Source organism: Pantherophis guttatus, chromosome 2 (genome assembly GCF_059756535.1).
Source record: "Pantherophis guttatus breed Tessera chromosome 2, ASM5975653v1, whole genome shotgun sequence".
Lineage (NCBI taxonomy): Eukaryota > Metazoa > Chordata > Lepidosauria > Squamata > Colubridae > Pantherophis > Pantherophis guttatus.
This window is the reverse complement of record NC_142064.1, coordinates 289,146,406-289,165,215: the sequence shown is the minus strand read 5'-3', so window position 1 is coordinate 289,165,215 and position 18,810 is coordinate 289,146,406. Positions and strand designations below refer to the sequence as shown.

General features: G+C 48.0%; 1 protein-coding gene across 3 annotated transcripts in view; it reads left to right on the top strand.

The window, feature by feature from the left end:
- LOC132710762 (uncharacterized) overlaps nt 1-18,810 on the top strand; it is a 139,707-nt gene that overhangs the window by 14,119 nt on the left and 106,778 nt on the right. The window contains exons 1-4 of one of the 3 annotated variants that reach the window (XM_087884785.1): nt 8,814-8,927; nt 9,152-9,757; nt 10,004-10,118; nt 10,235-10,302. In XM_087884785.1, coding sequence (XP_087740911.1) covers nt 9,269-9,757; nt 10,004-10,118; nt 10,235-10,302 — 672 coding nt within the window. In that variant the 5' untranslated portion in view covers nt 8,814-8,927; nt 9,152-9,268. Of the gene's footprint in view, nt 1-8,813; nt 8,928-9,151; nt 9,758-10,003; nt 10,119-10,234; nt 10,303-18,810 lie in introns of those variants that run through there. The other 2 variants (XM_087884786.1, XM_087884784.1) reach the window with 2 other exon arrangements.

Sequence of the window (18,810 nt, the reverse complement as noted above, 5' to 3'; positions counted from 1 at the left end):
AGAGACTGGACAATCACTTTCTGAAATGATATAGGATCTCCTGCTTGATCAGGGGACTGGACTAGAAGACCTCCAATTTCCCTTCCAGCTCTATTCTGATTTTGATTTTGAATCCTCAATCCATTCTGGTGCTTTTTTGCTAAGTAGGAGGTTTTAAAAGAAAGATGAGTATCAGTGGAGATTAAAGTTACCGTTTGCCCTGAAAGTGATGTGTGGATGCCAATATTTAAGTAGTGCAGATTTCCTAATTGTTTCAAGTAACTCCCTCTGATGAGTCTATCCACTAGAGCAGAGTTGCAGGCAGAAATGCAATTAGTCCTGAATCCCTTACTATTGTTTCAGCTTTTCTGTTAGATGTTTTTGTGCCAGCCATGGCAGTTTCCTAAAAGGCCACCAGATGGGAGGATAGAGGCACCTTTGATCCCATTGGTGGGTCAGAGGGCTCCGGCCCCTGCAGCCGCATTGGGGAGAGTTAATGGCCCTACGGCCCCGTCACACCCATTGGTAAGGGAGGGGTCAGAGGGCCCCCATAAGAACCCCTGCGCAGGGGTTGCCCTCTAGCTTTTGTTCTTGCTCCCTTCGGGACTAATCCATGGACTCAGTCCAGGCATGGATGCCTCCATGCCAGGGAACTCATTTTCTCTGCTTTATCCTTAAATAAAGCTTCACCTGATTGCATCCCTGCGTGCTGCCTCTTTCTTGGAAGTGCCTCAACGAACCATCAACCTTGTGAGGGCTCTTCCAAAGTGGTAGCAGAGGATGGTTCGAGGCAACGCTTCCAAACCAGCAGAAACAAAATGCCTGGAGGTTCCAACAAGAACCCCTCAGATGGATGGCAGGAGATCCCCGAGTCTCCAACCAAGGATGGCATCCATGCATCCAGTCCCTGATGCAAGTTTCGATCCAGCCGAGGGCTCAGATGATCTCTATGCCCCCAGAGAACCTAGCGGAACGCCGGGAACCCCTTCGCACATTTCTCTGCAGCTGCAAGCCACAGAGGGAAGCATGGAAGGCCAGCAGTCCACCCAGAATTGCCAGGACACCGGGGAGGCGGCCTGGGACCAAGCCACATCCAGCGTAGACCAGCTGACTGGCGAGGAATGCAGAGAGCTGCTCCGAACGCTCCTAGCAGCCCAAGGGAAGCCACAAGCCAAGTCGTGTGGGACACCAGCGCAGGGGGCCTCTGGACACCGGTTAAGTCGTTCCCCAGCACCCAGGAGGCCCCCTAACATGGCGCCCAGCACCCTGGGGGATCCCGGGGCCCCGGAGCTTTTGGCGGGAAAATTCCTGCCAAACTGCGACCTGCAGCTTCCGGGGCCAACCAGAAGCAACATGGCGCCCCCCAGGCCATCTACCCCAGCGAGGCTCAGTAGACCTCAGCTAGGCCTCAAGGCCCAGCAACCAGTGGCGGCCAGCCGAAGCGGCATGCAAACTGTTCCCCCCCCCCCACCGGAAAGCCTCAAAGCCTACACAAGCCTTGAAGCCTGCCCAGCTGCACTTGCTGCAGCAGGCATCAAGGCCACGATCCAAGTTCTGGTCATAGCCCTGGAGGCCACGACGACCGTGACCTCAATGTCAGGGGTAGCCAGCCTCCCTCATTAACCCCCGGAGACTGACAACAGGGGCGGGGCATCCAGCCTGGAGCCCCCCAGCCACGTCCCGTTGCCTCCGGAGGGTCTCCAAAGGAGCCCCGAGGCCTCCAATCCAGGACGCGTCTGGCCTGGAGCCTCCCAACTGCGCCTCGTACCTCCGGGGGCCTTCAGGAGAATCCCTGGAGGCTCCAGCCTACCGACACCCCCACTGTGACAATGGAGAACTCACCTCTTGGGGGGGCCTCCAGCCGAGCCCCCCACCTCCGACGATGGCAACCTCCTCCAGAGTCTTCAGGACCAGTGGTGGGCCCCTCCAAGCGATCCTTGGCGTCTTTGGGCCTTCCCAGCCCCATCCTGCATTCTTCGCCCCCAGGTAAATGCTCCAGTACGGGGGGGGGCTTCCAGAAGAGTCTTCAGGGCTTCCGCGGCCTTCAGCCCCTCTGGAGCACTGAGAGAGACGTCCGCTCCCTTCGGCTCCTGGGCTGAAATGAGCTCTGAGCATGCCCAGTTGCCCGAGCATGCTCAGTCGGCGCCATCTAAAAAAGAAGAAAATAATCAAAGAAAAATACCAACACTTACCAGCAGAGGGATCCCTCTCCCATTTACTTCAACGGAATCTTCTCAGAGATACCTTGGACAGCCAGCTGGATCTGTATTTTCTGCTCCTGTTTATTCTTCTGCTTCTGCCCTCCCAAATAATTTTGAAAAATTGCATCTGGGGGGAGAGAATTTCAACATCTAGAATAAGGAAATACAAGTATGCCTCTTAAAGGAAGGGACCCTAGAAATGGTTTTAGACCCCCCCACCTTTCCCTTGGGGGCCTCAAGAAGAGTGGTACAGGAAAAACTATACCACTCTACTGAGCTCACTGGATGCTAAATTGTACCCTAGCATTCCAGATGGGCTCACAGCTGGTGAGATTTGGGCGTTATTGTATAGCTTGTTTAACAGTGATAGCTTGGGCTCCACCACAAGGCTTACATCAGAGTTCTACAATACCAAGCTGAGATTTGGGGCTAGCATGGCTGAGCACCTGGGAAAGTTGAAGGCACTCAGGGCAGAACTGGTGCTCAGGGACTACCCTGTGACTGAGGCCAACATGACTGCAGTTATTCTGGCATTCCTGGACAAAAGTTGGGGCAATTTTATTGTCTCACTAGAGGGAACCAGGAAGGAAGCCATGACTCTGTCCTACCTCACAGGGAGGCTCAATGAGGAGGACAGGAGGCATAGAGATGCAGGAGAATATGCCAGGGCCACAACTCAGCGCATCAACAGGAGGCACCAGAGTTCAGAGGAGGCTAACGCTCTACTCAAGTGTTTTATTTGTGGCTCTGAGGAGCATCTGAAGAAGGACTTCCCCCATTACCAGCAAGGGCCCAAGCATGATTCCAATCAAGGAAGGGGGCAGGGGGCAGAAAAGGGCGTGGCGGGGGCAAAGGTGGCGTTAATGGCAATTTTGTATGTACTTGTTATCTCAACCCCGCCACAAAGGCTGATGGCCCCACTGGCCTCTGGTTACTGGACTCTGGGGCTTCATCCCACATTGCCAACATGAAGCAAGGTTTTAAAAGGTTAAGGAGAATTAACTCCTCCGTCAAGGTTGCCAATGGTGATAATGCTTTGGTTGTTGGGGAGAGCGCTGTCTCTATACCAGGGATGGGCAATGTTGAAGGTGTATTACATGCTCCCTCTATTGCCAATAATTTGTTGAGCATAATCAAATTATGTGATGATGGCAGGGTGGAAGTATTGTTTCATAAAGGGGGAGGTCATGTCACTCGGGACCAAAAGGTTATTGGGAGTGTTACTATTATAAATGGTTTGCCATATTTCTCCCCCGAGGGCCCAGCTACAGAGGACAGCCCACAGGGTGCCACCTCAGAAGGGGCCTGCGTGCAAAGAGAGAGAAAGGCCCCACAGCCAGCCCCAAGGGCATCTAAGGTGCATAAGACAGAGACGGCCACTCCCAAGGGACCACAGCCAGCTCCCAGGCTGTCAAAGGGGCGCAAGGCCAAAGCAGTTGCGCCCATGCCGCCTCAGCCAGCCCCATGGCCTTTCAACGCCAAAGCGGGCAAGAAACTCGAGCCCCAGCAGGCACCTAAGGCAGATAATCCCAAAAAAGGGCCTAAGGAGCCGGCACCACCCAAGGCAACCAGAGCCAAGGGCGTGTCAGTGGGGAAGCCGCTTCAAATCAAATGTGCCCATCTTTTACATCGGAGATTAGGCCATGCGAGCTTCCCTGTGGTCAAAAAGATGGGGGAATTTGCTGAGGGGATTCATCTCTGGGATTGTGAGATGTTTCTGGACTGTGCCATCTGTAAGAGGGCAAAGAGGGAGGCCGCCCCAAAACCTAAAGTGTCTCTGCGTAAAACTCAATACCCATATCAATTAGTCCATGTTGATTTGGTTGGGCCATTTACACCGTCCCTAGTGAAAAGGTAGTATTTCCTCACTGCCATCGACGATTTCTTGTGGTACGGCCATGTATATACCCTCACAGAAAAATCTGAAGCTTTAGATGCCATAAAATCGCTATACAACTCTGGAAACCCAGCACAAGACAAAGATCGTGCAGCTGCAGAGCGACCGTGGGGCTGAGTTCATGTCCCAAAAGTTCCAAGACTGGATAAGGCATAAGGGCATAAACCATTTTCGTACAGTGTCCTTTAGTCCTGCACAGAACAGCGTGGTGGAAAAACGAAATGGTAACCTGCAGACTATGGTGCGTAGTCTGATTGCGGATGCTGGGGTTGCGGAATCATACTGGGCGGAGGCGCTACATTATGCCAATTATACCTTAAACCACATCTAGAGCAGCGTTGTGGACCAGACTCCATATTTTCTGGTCCACGGTAGGAAGCCAAGTTTGGGACACTTGCGTGTATTTGGTTCCTACGCTTGGGTGCACATCCCCAAGCAGCTGCAGAAAAAGGGGAGTTCCGTCTCCCAGAGACAGGTTCCCTGGCTCCAAGGCCTACCGGTTCCTGGGAGAAGGGGGCAGGACTGTGACCTCCCAATCTGCCTCCTTCGAAGAGGACTCCAATTGGACCCAAATCCACTCATGATCTGGGCCCATACGTCAACCAACCCAGCAAAACCGCACCGACCACGACACCACCTGAGACAGTCACAGACCCTGCCACCGACGAGAGCGAGGAACAGGACGAAGAGGTCAGCCTACCTGGTCCAGATTGGGAGGATGAGCTGTCCAGTCCTGAGGGGGAAGACACGCCATCTTCACCCGACTCTTCGCCTCCAGCGATGCCTCAGAGGCTCATGATGCCCAACGCCTGGGACTGAGGGCCTCCACATCCCGGTTGTGAACAGCCAGTCGACAAGGAACCTGCAGAAGAAAAGGGTGGTAGCAGGAGGTCAAAGCGGTCCAACAAGGGGGTCCCACCAAAGAGAATCGACATTGGGCACGTTGCGTCTGTCAACAGCGTTGTGGTCACCCCAAAGACTTTCTCTGACATCCAGGAGCTGCCCATCAAAGAACAGGAGAAGTGGCAGCTCGCGATGGAGCAGGAGATGGAGAGCCTGAGAAAGCTCAAGGTTTTCACCCCGTAACAACCACCAAAGGAGAAGGAGGTCATTGGCACAAGGTGGGATTTCAAGGCCAAACCACTTGCCAATGGCTGCTACAAGGCATGCTTGGTAGCACAGGGGTTCGCCCAGCGCTACATGGAAGACTACAGGGAGACCTACTCTCCGATCGTCTGGGCAAAGTGTCAAGGCCGCCCTCGTAACTGCAGCTGCTCTGGGAAAGGAAGTCTATCAATTCGACATCCAGACGGCCTACCTCCACGCCAACTTGGACTGGCAGATCTACGTGAGGGCCCCTCCTGGTTACCAGCAGAAGGGAGGAAACACATGGTTGCTCCAAAAGGGGTTATATGGCCTCAAGCAGTCAGGGAAACTCTGGTTCGACTGTCTCAGAAAAAGTTTAGAACGAATTGGCTTCAGGGCTGTTAGGATATGGTTTGAGCCTAACAAGTTGTCCAGGCAATATATGTGTTCTGTGACTTTAATATGAATATGTATTGTGTGACTTCAAAGTTTTCCTGCTGATTCATTGTAATGCTGAGTCATGCTGTAATTAGTTGTGAACGTATTTAAGAAAGGTACTGTAAGTATTCAGTTGATGATAAGCTACCATTGGGTGTGGAGTTGCAATCATTGTGCTATCATCGGTTGGATGGATCTGCTACCATCGTGGTTTGTTACCAGAGTGAGTTTGTTATTCTAATCAACTACTGTTTGTGTGGTAAGAAGATTTTGTATCACTGGACTGATTTAACTGGCAGAGACTTGGATTGATTTAAAGACTATGAGATTGTTTTTTCACTATAAAGTAAACTTTTGATAAACCAGTTTGCACATCTCTTATTCATTGCTCTCAGCAACGTTTCTCTGTGCTCTACACTCTGCTGGTTGGTAACACAACAACAATATCCTTAACAAGGGCATCTCATGCAGATGAATGCATTTTCACACGTGACTCCAAAGGTGCTACAGAACCAGTTTATGTAGACGACCGCCTATATGTAGGCCCTGGCAAGGAAAGGTGTGATGAATTTGCCAAGGCCCTGGGAGAAAGGCTTACCCTGAAGTCCTTGGGGTGGGTTGACAGGTACCTGGGTGTGCACATCTTGGCCACTGAAAAGGCGTTCGCCCTATCTCAGAAAGAAAAGATTGAGTTGTTGGCCAGATGCAAAATGGCGAAGTCTAACCCAACACATAGCCCCATACAAAGTGGCTTCTATGGTCACACTCACAAGGACAGCCCTGAGTTCACAGATAATAAGTTATCCAGATCTGTGATTGGCTCCTTGCTATACATTAGCAATTGGAGCAGGCCTGACATAGCTTTAGCTGTGAATCTATTGTCCAGGCATGTGGAAAACCCAAAATAATTCCACTAGGATGCTGTCAAGAGGGTACTCAGGTATCTCAGGGGCATGGCCGATGCTCTCCTTGTGCTGGAGCCAGAGAAGGGGAAGCCGGCCCAGCTCTCCGCTTACTCAGACGCAGACTGGGCTGGTGACACCAAGAGTAGACGGAGCACCTCTGGTTTCCTCATATTCCTAAATGGCTGCCCCATCCATTGGCATGTTAGGCAGCAAAATTTGTTTCTTGCTCCACGGCCAAGGCGGAATATGCGTCTGTCAGACACAGTCAATGAGTTGATTTGGTTCGACGCTCTGGTAACAAGCATTTGGGCACCCCCTCCTCTGCCCATCCAAATTCAAGAAGACAATACGGTTGCAATTGAAATCTCGGGGGCATATGCGGTGGGCTCTAGGTCCCACCGCATAGACATCTGCTACAAAAATGTCAGGCAACTTGCCAGAATGGGTTTCGTACATGTCAAACATTGTAGTACAACCGACCAGATAGCTGACCTGTTCACCAAACCTGTGCCTATTGACTGACACAACCTTCTGTGCAAGCTTTTGTGTTTGGTCTTGTAAACGCATACAATGCATCTGCATGTCTATGACACCTGCTCGCCCCCTCATACATACTCACTGGTACCTGTCATTGGTTAGCAAGAAGGGGAATTGTTAGATGTTTTTGTGCCAGCCATGGCAGTTTCTTAAAAGGCCACCAGATGGGAGCAAAGAGGCACCTTTGATCCCACTGGTGGGTCAGAGGGCTCCGGCCCCTGCAGCCCCATTGGGGAGAGTTAATGGCCCTCCGGCCCCCTCACACCCATTGGTAAGGGAGGGGTCAGGGGCCCCAATAAGAACCCCTGCACAGGGGCTGCCCTCTAGCTTTTGTTCTAGGTCCCTTCGGGACTAATCCATGGGCTCAGTCAAGCCTTGGATACCTCATTTTATTTATTTATTTATTTTATTTTATTTTATTTCTATACCACCCTTCTCCTGCGGGACTCAGGGCGGTGTACAGCCAAGATAAAACATTGCACATAAAATTTAAAAACAATTTAAAAAGCAATTAAATAATTTCGGCCCAAGATATTAAAAACAACCCAATTAAAACCAAAATTCAATTAAAAACTGAGGGGATGGGATCAAGCCAGCCCGGCTAGATGAAATAGATGTGTTTTCAGGGCCCGACGAAAAGTCCGGAGGTCTGACATCATGCGTATCTCAGGTGCATCTTTTCTCTGCTTTATCCTTAAATAAAGCTTCAACTGCTGCCTCTTTCTTGGAAGCGCCTTAACAAACCATCAACCTTGTGAGAGCTCTCACATTTTCTTCCTTTGCTTACTATTGTCTCAGTCTGCCTTTCCACCTGCTTCACATTATGTAACGCAAGTAATAATTGAGGAAGAAAACCATAAGGAAAACGGGGTTGTAGTGATGCTGAATTAGAAAATGCAACTCATAGGCTGTGTGTCCTAATTTTGTGGTGGTCTTTCCTTGCCTTCCCTGGTGTTGCCCATCTCTGGACTCACACAATCTTATCAATACCTTTTTTAAAGTGAGGTCTCCAGAACTGGACATAGTATTCCAAATGGAGTCTCACTAAAGCCCTATGTAGAGGGATAGGAGCTCCTTTTTGCTGATGGTGATACCTCTGGTGATGCATCTCAGAATTTTGTTTGCCTTCCCAGCTGCCTGGCCACACTGCTTACTTATGTTGCAGTTATCCTTGTTTCAGTGCCATGGCAACTACTTTCACAGAGTTGTGTAAAAGAAGGGAAGAGAAAGCAGTGGTAGGGATATGTGGTTGCATATTAAGTTCCCATAGGTAGGCAGCCTGCTGGCCCACCCAGGCAGTCCCTGATTTACAATAATTTATTAAGTAACCATTTGAAGTTACAATGGCAATAAATGATGGCTCTGACCTCCTCCTTCCCTCCCTCCCTCCCTCCCAAATTAGGCATACTCCAGGATATGAGAATGAAAACCAGTCTGGTGTGCTAACATTGCAAAGGATCAATCAAGAAGGAAGATCTTTGGAAATCAATGGGGACCAAAATAAGATGAAATTAAGAACTACTTCAAAAAATTACTTCAGTCCTTCCTGATGAAACATGCAGAAATGCGAATGGGAACTTTCTCTGGGATGTCATCCCCTCAGATGCGCTCCTCTTTCCCGCCCTTTGTACAATCCTGGCACTTTGCCCCTAATCCACCAGGGGGCGCCCTCCGCCAAGAGAAGGAAACTCCCGGCGCTTCCCCATTGGTCCACTGGAGGGGGAAGTCATGACCGGCTTTGTAGGGGTGGCCGGGAAGAAAGTGACATCATGAAAGCTTGCCGCTCTAGGATGGTGCACTCGCTCTCCTTAACCCCTGGGGCGCCGCAGGAATCAAAGAGGCTGCAGGAGAGTCTGGGGGGGGGGAGATCCAGACATGCCCCGGGTGAGTCGAGGGCTCTTCTTGTGCAGAGGGAGGCAGAGGAGGGAAAGACCTTCACCTGGCCTCCTCCGGCTTCAACCCCAGATCCCATGCTCCCCAGACGCCCTCTCTATGCGAAGAGCCCGAGTGGGGGGAGGGGAGGGTCAGCCTTGCGGAAGCCCAGAAGGTTGTTCATTGGCTCAATTCCACTTTCTAATTCTTGGTATTTATTTTTCCTTCCATCGCAGATACACAAAGTCGAAACCATTTGAAATCTTTGCAAACCACATTTTTTCTCTTGGGGGAAGAAGAAAAAGAGCGGAATCCCTTGGAGGGATCAGTCCTGCAGCCCCAGAAATGGTCCCATGAAGGAAAAGGCATCTGGAGACCCACCAGAGTCCTTGGAGCCATTTACAGTTGCTCTGCAGGACAGAGAAAGGATGGAGACACAACCTTTTGGAAAGGAGGGAAGCGGAAAAGGCCCTTCAGCTGCTCAGCCTGGGAAGTGGGGGAAGCTCTGGACAAGGACTGGGCAGGAGATCCTGGAGGAGGAAACCCTCCTCCCTTCAGAAGTTCAGCCCTCAAAGTTCACCCAATGGCAGGAGCTTGAGGGTCCCCGAGAATTTTGCAGCCACCTCCATGACTTTTGTAGGCGATGGCTGAGATCAGAAAAGCACACCAAAGCTCAGATGCTGGACCTGGTGGTTCTGGAGCAGTTCCTGGCTCTTCTGCCCCCAGAGATGGAGGACTGGGTGCGGGAATATGGAGCAGAGACAAGCTCCCAGGCGGTGGCCCTGGTGGAAGGCTTCCTCCTAAGCCAAGCGGAGGAGCAGAAGGAGCAGGTCGAGTTGCAGGCATGAGTTCAAAAGAGAATAGAGAATCTGTTTGAATACTTCACCGCTCCTTCCCAAACTTCTCTGACATTCATAATATGTGGAGATATCCCACCTATTCTTGTAGGACATTGTTCCATTGTTTTGTCACTCAATCACACTGATGGATATTGGGGGCTTTGAGGTGATGTTCCGAATATAGGAATCCACTTTATGTCGTGTGATGTACATTAATTCTGCTTCTTCCTTCCTTCCTCCTATTTCAAGTGCTGCACTGTGGAGATTAGAGATCCTGAGGGAAAGAAGAACCCATCAAATCCTCTTCAGGAGCTATTTTTCAGGAGGATCCCTTGGGAGGATCAAAGTCAGGACATCTCAGGAGGTAATCAAAGATCCTACGATTACCCATCTGTCTTGCTTTTGCTCTTTCTTCTCTTCTATACAATACCTCCTTCTATTTTGTTAAATATGCATTTTGAAATTATTTATTCTTTTCAGAGAAAAAAAGCATGAAGTTTTCTGGTTTTTATGATGGCAATCAAAGAGCGGTTGAACCTCTAAATCAAGTAAGAAAGGGAAAAGTTATTAGATTTGTATTCTCCCTTCAGGAAGTGAAGCGGGTGTGCTTCTATTTTTCCACCTTGTTTGGACTGGGTTATATTTGTGTCCTTCCACAACATGGACATCACAATAGCAGGTTCAAGTTGCTGTCAGCCAGCAAAGCTTCTGGTTATCTTGTTCTGCTAGGTACTTCTCCAACTTTCAGTTTACAAGAAGCAATTTTTTAAAATCCTTCAAGAATTAGGAATAAAAGTGGTAGGAACTGCTAGACCTCTGTTCTTTTTGTAATTTATCAGCTTCGGAAGGTAAAGATTAACAGATTGGGAGGGACCTTGTAGGTCATCTAATCCAATCCCCCCACCCAAGCAGACCATATACCCATGATGGCGAACCTATGGCACGCGTGCCACAGGTGGCACATGAAGCCATATCTGTGGGCACTTGAGCATTGCCCTAGCTAAGCTCCAGCACACATTGGCCAGGTGATTTTCGGGCCTTCCAGGCCCATCGGAAGTCAGGAAATGGGCCATTTCTGGCCTCCGGAGGGAGTGGGGAAAGCTGTTTTTGTCCTCCCCAGGCTCCAAGAAAGCCTCTAGAGCCTGGGGAGGGCAAAAAACATGCCTCCTACGCCCACCATACCATCACGTGCCAAAAGTGAGGGGAGCGTAAGGGGGTGAATTATGGGTGTGGGCACACGCACACACAACCCCCCGCACTCCCCCCACTTTTGGCACGTGACAGCAAAAGGGTTAGCCATCACTACCCTATACCATTTCTGACAGATGGCAGTCCAATCTCTTCTTGAAAGCTTCCAGTGATGAAGGTCCCACAACTTCTGAAGGAAACTTCTCTTCCATGGGTTGATTGCTCCCACTGTCAGAAAATGTCTCCTTATTTCCAGGTTGAATCTCTCCTTGTTCAGTTTCCATCCATTATTCTGTGCCTGGCCTTCGGGTGCTTTGGAAAATAGCTTGTCTGTGGAATCCCCTCAAATATTGGAACACTGCTACCATGTCTCCCCTGGTCCTTCTCTTCACTAGACTAGCCATGTCCAGTTCCTGCACCCGTTCATCGTATGTTTTAGCCTCCAGTCCCCTCATCATCTTGGTTGCTGTTCTCTGCACTCTTTCTAGAGTCTCAACATCTTTTTTGTAGTGTAGTGACCAAAACTGGATACAGTATTCTAGGTGTGGTCTTACTAACGCTTTATAGAGAGGTATTAGTACCTCACTTGATCTTGATTGTATCTCTCTGTTAATGCAATTTAGGATTGCATTGGCTTTTTGGGCTGTCACTGCACACTATTGTCTCATATTTGTTCAGTCAGTCAGTCAGTCAGTCAATCAATCAATCAATCAATCAGAATAGAGTTAGAAGGTACTTTGTGGGTCATCTAGTCAAACCTCTTGCCCAAGCAGGAGACCCCTACACTACTTCTGACAAATGGCAGTCCAATCTCTTCTTGAAAGCCTCCAGTGATGAAGTTCTGAAGGCAAGCTCTTCCATTGGTTGATTGTTCTCACTGTCAGAAAATCTCTCATTTCTAGGTTGAATCTCTCCTTGATCAGTTTCCATCCATTATTCCTTGTCTGGCCTTCAGGTGCCTTGGAAAACAGCTTGTCTGTGGCAGCCCCTCAAATATTGGAACACCGCTACCATGTCTCCCCTGGTTCTTCTCTTGACTAGACTAGCCATGCTTGTGATCGACGGAAAGCCCTTCTTTCTTAATTCCTTTCTTCACTTTGGCTCTGAAGAGCCTCCAGGCAGGCAGAAAGCGGCTGGGCTCCGCAGAGCTCTGCTTTTGCTCCGTCGTGCTCCGATGTCAGCACGGTCTCCCCTGTTACACTTACTATTGTAGAGCCAGATATCACCAATTCTAAGCCTGTGCATTTGGTTTTTCGTTCCTAAATGTAGAACCTTACATTTCTCAATGTTGTTTTTCATTTTGTTAATGGGGTCCAATCTGTTGATCCTTCTATATCCTGAGCCTATCTTGTGGAGTGTTGGTATTCCTGTCAATTTGATCTTGTCTGCAAATTTGATGAGTTCCCCTTCTATCCTCTTGTCTAAATCATTGATGAAGTTGATCAGATCTTGCGAATCCTCCTGTTCTGTTCTTTTCTCCCTGTTCAGGAGAGTCTTGTGTCCTTCGAGGAGGTGGCTGTGTATTTCTCTGAGGAGGAATGGTCTCAGTTGGATCCTGACCAGAAAGCGCTGCATTCGGAAGTCATGCTTGAAAACCATAGGAATGTGGTCTCTCTCGGTAAGAGTTCTCTAGTCCCCAATCAGAGAGTTCAAGAAGACAGATGATAGTTAGTTTTTTTTAATTAAAAAATAATTGATCAGATATCGTCTCCTGGGAGAGAAAAGGAAAGGATCTGGCCTCCTCATACTCCAAGGAAGGAAAGAGTCAATGTCTCTTTGTTTAGATTCTTTCTGTGCCATTTTGTATCTGTAATTTTCCATTTCTATTTGAACTTATCTGTGGAGGCTGAGAAGAATGGGGTGTCCTTTTATCTGTCCTCTGGAGGTCGTGAGAGAAATGTGTTGTCATTGGTCCTCTGAAACATCCCTAAATTGTGTGAGAACAGAACTTTCACACTTAGGCTGTGTCCAGTCTAAGAGCAAAGGCCTCATGCAGTGTGACTCAGAGCATCCTAGGTTACAGGTAATCCCCGAGTGACAACTGTTCGCTAAGTGACCATTCCAATTTATGACCTAATCCACTCCCAAGTACTTAAGACTTAGTCCTGAAATTACGAATGTTGCAGCGCTACGGCTGTCATTCACACTTACGAACGACAGCGGAGTCACTGCAACAACATTTGCCCTACTTATACCCACACCCCACCCCACTGGGACTTAGGTTGCGATGATGTATCAAGCTGGTGGTTCCTTTGCCTGATTTGTTGCATTTGAAAAAAAAGGAGGCCTAAAGTTGTGAGGCCAGTAGTGGAAAATCTCGCACTACTGTTTTCACTTGATCTTGCACTACAGTACGTTAGGCCTCTGTTAACCAAGGCCTGCACATGATCCACGGCAAAATGGTTTGCAAACAGAAGGAAGGCCTCTTTGTTTTCAAAGTCTTTTGCCCTGGATCTCGTTCAGTCCTCAGTTCTTAAAAGAGCACACCCCTAAAGTAATGTGCGAAATCATGTGAGATTACTAGCCTGAGATCTTGCACTGCTGATCTCGTGATCTCACACTAAAGTAGTTTAGACTTCTATTCTCTGCGAACTGAAGCCTGTACCAGATCTAGCCAAAGGTCTAAAGCTGTTGAGACTTAGCCATTCTTGAAGCCTCCCAACCTTTCTAGTCTCAGTGCGAAGAACGTTTACAAGCCAATGGGAGGCTTCAAGCAAGGGATTTTGCTCCAGTCTCATCGTTGGGATCAGGGAATGGGTCAAGTGGGGTTCCTGCCTGCCAGACAGACACCATGGAGCAGCTGCTCCAAGGTACACCGGGGAAGAAGGCGCTTGTTTCAAACTTGTTTCAGTTCTCACAGGTCTCAGCTGAAATTAACCCACCTCAATAAATCTTAAGTTTTCTCCTTATTCCTCCTTGGAGGTTTTCTCTCATTGTTCCTTAACTCAAAACTGACTTTGAGTGAGATTTGCAGATATATAGATAATTGTTAAGAAAGAGATGTTTTCTAGATGTTTTCGAATGACTTGTGAATATAGAAATCGTCATGTCTATATCACACCACTGTAAGCATGCAAACAATCTAATGGAATTTCAGAGAAACTCAGAAGGAAATTCAGTTGACTTTCTACACTTTGATCTTTTTCTCTAACCAGGTTATCGTTTTAATTTCTCTTTTGCTTTGAAGGTAACAATGGTCAGAAGAATCAAGATTCCTGTGAACTGTTCCAAGTGATCAATGCTAAAGATGGAAGGGAGAAGTTTGAAATTGAAATGGAATTTGAAAGCCATGAGAAAAAACAGTCAAAAAATTGGAATCAGGAGAGCTCATCTTCCTCTGATGCTGCGATGCAGGACTTTATTGCCCAACAAGAAAAAATAAGGGGAAAATATACTGGAAAAAGTGTGAAGCTAATCAAAGCTAAATTACATTTAAATGAAAACTATTTAACCCAAAACAAAGGAGAAGATGCTATAAAAAGACACAACGGACAAAATTACAATGGAACATTTGTTCTTTCTCTTGAAAATAAGTTCCTTACATCTCGAAAAGTGATTGACACAGAAGAGAAGCCATTTAAACACATGGAGTGTGGAAAGACCTTTACTCGAAGAGGTCCACTTATTTCCCATAAGATGATCCACACAGGGGAGAAGCCATATAAATGCACGCAGTGTGGGAAAACCTTTATTTATAGCAGTCGACTTAGGGTCCACAGTAAGATCCACACAGGAGAGAAACCATATAAATGCACGGTGTGTGGGAAAACCTTCACTTATAGGAGTGGACTCATTAACCACAAAAAGATCCACACAGGAGAAAAGTTGTATAAATGCATGGAGTGTGGGAAAACCTTTACTCAAAGCAGTGGACTCATTAACCACAAAAAGATCCACACAGGAGAGAAGCCATATAAATGCATGGAGTGTGGAAAGACCTTTACTCAAAGAGGTCATCTTATTTCCCATAAGACGATCCACACAGAGGAGAGGCCGTATAAATGCACGCTGTGTGGGAAAACCTTTACTCGGAGTAGTGGACTTACTATGCACAAAAAGATCCACACAGGGGAAAAGCCATTTAAATGCATGGAGTGTGGAAAGAGCTTTACTCAAAGAGGTAATCTTATTTCCCATAAGATGATCCACACAGGGGAGAAGCCGTATAAATGCATGGAGTGTGGAAAGACCTTTGCTTGGAGCTATGCTCTTACTTCCCATAAGAAAATCCACACGGGAGAAGCCATATAAATGCATAGAATGTGGAAAGAGCTTTGCTCAGAATGGAAATCTTATGTCAGCCTCTATGATGCTTGCTTGCTATCGGCTGCCATAGTAATGGGGGGAGAGGGAGGGAAGGTTGGCATTTGGGTGGGGGATGTGAACTGGAGAGAGATGGCCCTATGTGAAGAAATAGGGAGGACTGCTCCTATGATCTACTGCGCAGCTTGATGGACTTGTTTATGCCCAGTCAAGGTCAACCATCCCAGAATTCCAGATGGATGAAAACACCTGAAGATGCATCCCACATGACACCAATTGGGATGGGGATTGGACATTAACCCTGGGTCTTTGGAGGAGGGAATTGGGGATACTTTCAATATGTAACTCTCGTGCCTTTTGCTTCAGATCTTGCTTTTCTTTCGTTGCTATCAGTTCAAATTCAGTGAAAGTACCTTTCTCTACAAACACGGAGTTGGGTTTTTCCTTTCTTGAGTTTGGAATGGAGGCACGCCTGACATCTTACTTCTCACAAATGGATGCAAGCTCGTGAGAAACTAGATAGCGATAGTAATTCCACTTAGACTTATATACCACTGTAAAATGCTTTACAACACTCTCTCAGCAGTTTACAAAGTCAGCATATGGTCCCTAGCAAACTGGGTCCTCATTTTACCCACCTCAGAAGGATGAAAGGCTGAATCAACCATGAGCCGGTCAGGATCGAACTCCTGGCTGTGGGCAATTAGCCTATAGTACTGCATTCTAGCCACTGCCTCACCATGTCTATAGCTCTTTATGTATATGCATATTGTGCCTTTCTGATCCAAATGAGACAAGGTTGAATCCAACAAAATGAAATTTAATGTGGGGGGAAAAAAAGGTTTTACACCTGGGGAGGAAAAACAGTACCTGAAACCTGGCTCAAAAACAGTAACTGTGAGAGGGACCTTGGAGTCCGAATGCATGAGTGACGTGTGCAGCAGCAGCCAAAATAGCTAATATTCAAAACAAAAGTTTTCCTGTAGGAACTAAGGTCATCCTGACAGATTTAACAGATTAACAGAGTTGGAAGTGACACTATAGGTCCGTGATGGAGAACCTATAGCACGCGTGCCACAAGTGGCATGCAGAGCCCTCTCTGCAGGCACGGGAGCTGTCGGCCAGCTCAGCTCCACTGCACATGCGCGACCGCTTCCCGCCAGCCAGCTGATTTTCAGGTCTGCCCTGCAAGCGGCATGCGTGGGGAGGCCTACCTTTCTCCTCACTTTCTGCTGCCTGTGCCTTCCCAGATCTCCGGAGATTCCCCTCCCAGCGTCGTTTTGGGAGTTTGGGACTTCAACTCCCAGAATTCCCCAGCCAGCTATGCAGCTTCTGGGAGTTGAAGTCCATTCATCTTCAAGTTGCCAAGGTTGAGAAACACTGCTCTAGATGATTGGCCCAGCAGCCTCCCAGCTACCTTCATTAGACAATGATCGATGACACCTGGGGAAGAAACATTTGCTCCTTTAATTAAGGGAAAACCACAGGAACTTTTAGAGTTGGATTTTGCTAGTTATGCCCATATGGGGTATCCAATAAACATGTTCTTTGAGGAATCAACCTGCTTCTGAGTTCTAGTTTCAATGGATACATTATAATAAATAAATAAATAACTTTATTGTCATTGTACCTGTATACACAGTATACCCATACAACGAAATTCACATAACACCCAAAGACCAGATCCAATAGACATAACAACCCAAACACACTCCCACCCACCACAATTCTCCACCCCTAAACCACCCAAACATCCACACAACAGTCCAAGTAATACTGTCCAACAGCTCACTGATGGTGGCCCTTTAGTTCATTGTTGAGTGCAATGATAGCTCTGGGATAAAACCTATTCAGAAAACGTGTGGTCTGAGTTTTAATTGTTCTATATCTTCTGCCAGAAGGCAACAGTCCAAAAAAATTGCAAGCAGGATGGGAAGAGTCTCTGAGAATGTTATGCAACTTTCTCAAACAGCAAGATTTGAAGATGTCCAGGGCCGGATAGCTGGAGTCTGATGATATTCTGGGCAGTTTTAATGATTCTCTGTGGAGCTTTTTTGACTGCTACAGAGCTGCTCCCATACCATGCAAGAATGCCGTATGTCGGGACATTCTCAATGGTGCTGCGATAGTAGGACAGAAGTAGATGCTTGTTGTGGCCCGCCAGCGGCCTGCACGGATCGTGGCTGATCCTGACGACAAGGAGGCTGGTGTGTCACACCAGCAGCCTGCGCAGCTGGCACTCGCGTCAGACAGCGAGGAGGCTGAAGAGGATGTGGTGCCAGAGGCAGAGACTCAGCCAGGGCCTTCAGAACCTCCAGAGGCTCCTTCAAGTGGAGAGAGCGAAGTGGAGGAGCCTCTCTTCAATGCTTGAGCACGCAGGGCTGCTAAAAGGCAGGAGTGGCTACTCAGGAGGAGGAGGTCTCCTCGAGAGTAAGGTTTGAGAATAATTGGCCACTCCCTTAGCCTATTTAAGTCGCATGCCGTTAGTAATTTCTTGCTGGAAACAACGTGTAATTATTACAGAGCATTTTGGAGAGTGAGTGTCTTATTGTATCTTGTTTTCTGGGCTGGTTGCCAACCTTTGCTGGACTTTGTTTATTCTTGGTACGTTATAACTTTGATAAGGACTGTTGGTGTGTGTCACAATCCTTGGGAATCCAGAACTTGGGCAGAACAATGCTGGAATAGATTTATCTTCCTGAGCATTCTCAGGAAGTACAGCCTCTTCTGTGCCTTCTTCACAAGCATGTTAGCATTCATAGTCCATGAGAGGTCCTCCGAGATATAAATGCCCAGAAATTTAAAACTACCCACGCTCTCCACCTCCTCACCATTTATGTACAATGGTAAATGTACATCTCTCTTCCTCCTGAAGTCAATTATAAGTTCTTTAGTTTTTGTGGTGTTAAATTTGAGATTATTTTCATTATACCACAATGGTTATTCAGAACCCTGACATTAAATCAACTCACCTAAATGTCCACTCCAAATGTCCACCCTGCGCTCCGGGGTACTGAGTCAGTCCTGGCCGCTCACCCAATTTTTAAGGGAACAGAAAAAACTCAGGGGAAACCATGGAGATGGAGAAGCAAAGGGAAAAGATCACGGGGGCCAAGGTTAGTGGTGGAGCGACTCCCATTGAGATCCTACAAGCAGCAGCAAAACTACAGGCCGCCCTCCAGGCGGTGACCCAGCCGAAAGTCTGGACAGGGGCGCCAGCCACCGAGGACTTGTACCAGACTTAGGACTATTGGCATAGTAGGAAGAGTTTCTGCCTGGATGACAAGGGGGGAGAGGCAGCTCCTCAGCCAGCGAGGACTTGGGGGTCACAGACACCTTCTCAATCTGAAGGGAAGACAGGAAAACCCTAAGCCAAACCAGGAACAGGCGGAGAGGATCCCAGGGATCCCTTCTAATCCAGAAGGATCCTTCTCCCAGCCCCCCCCACCTCCCAATAATCCCCTGTCTAACAGCTGCTGTTGCTGCTTTGGCTGTTTTATTTCGCCTTGCCTACCGGTGCTTTTTTTCTCTCCCCCGCCTCATGTCTACATAGGAATTATGGAGGAGGAAGAGGTATAGAAGCAGCCTTCAGCTAATCACCCTCC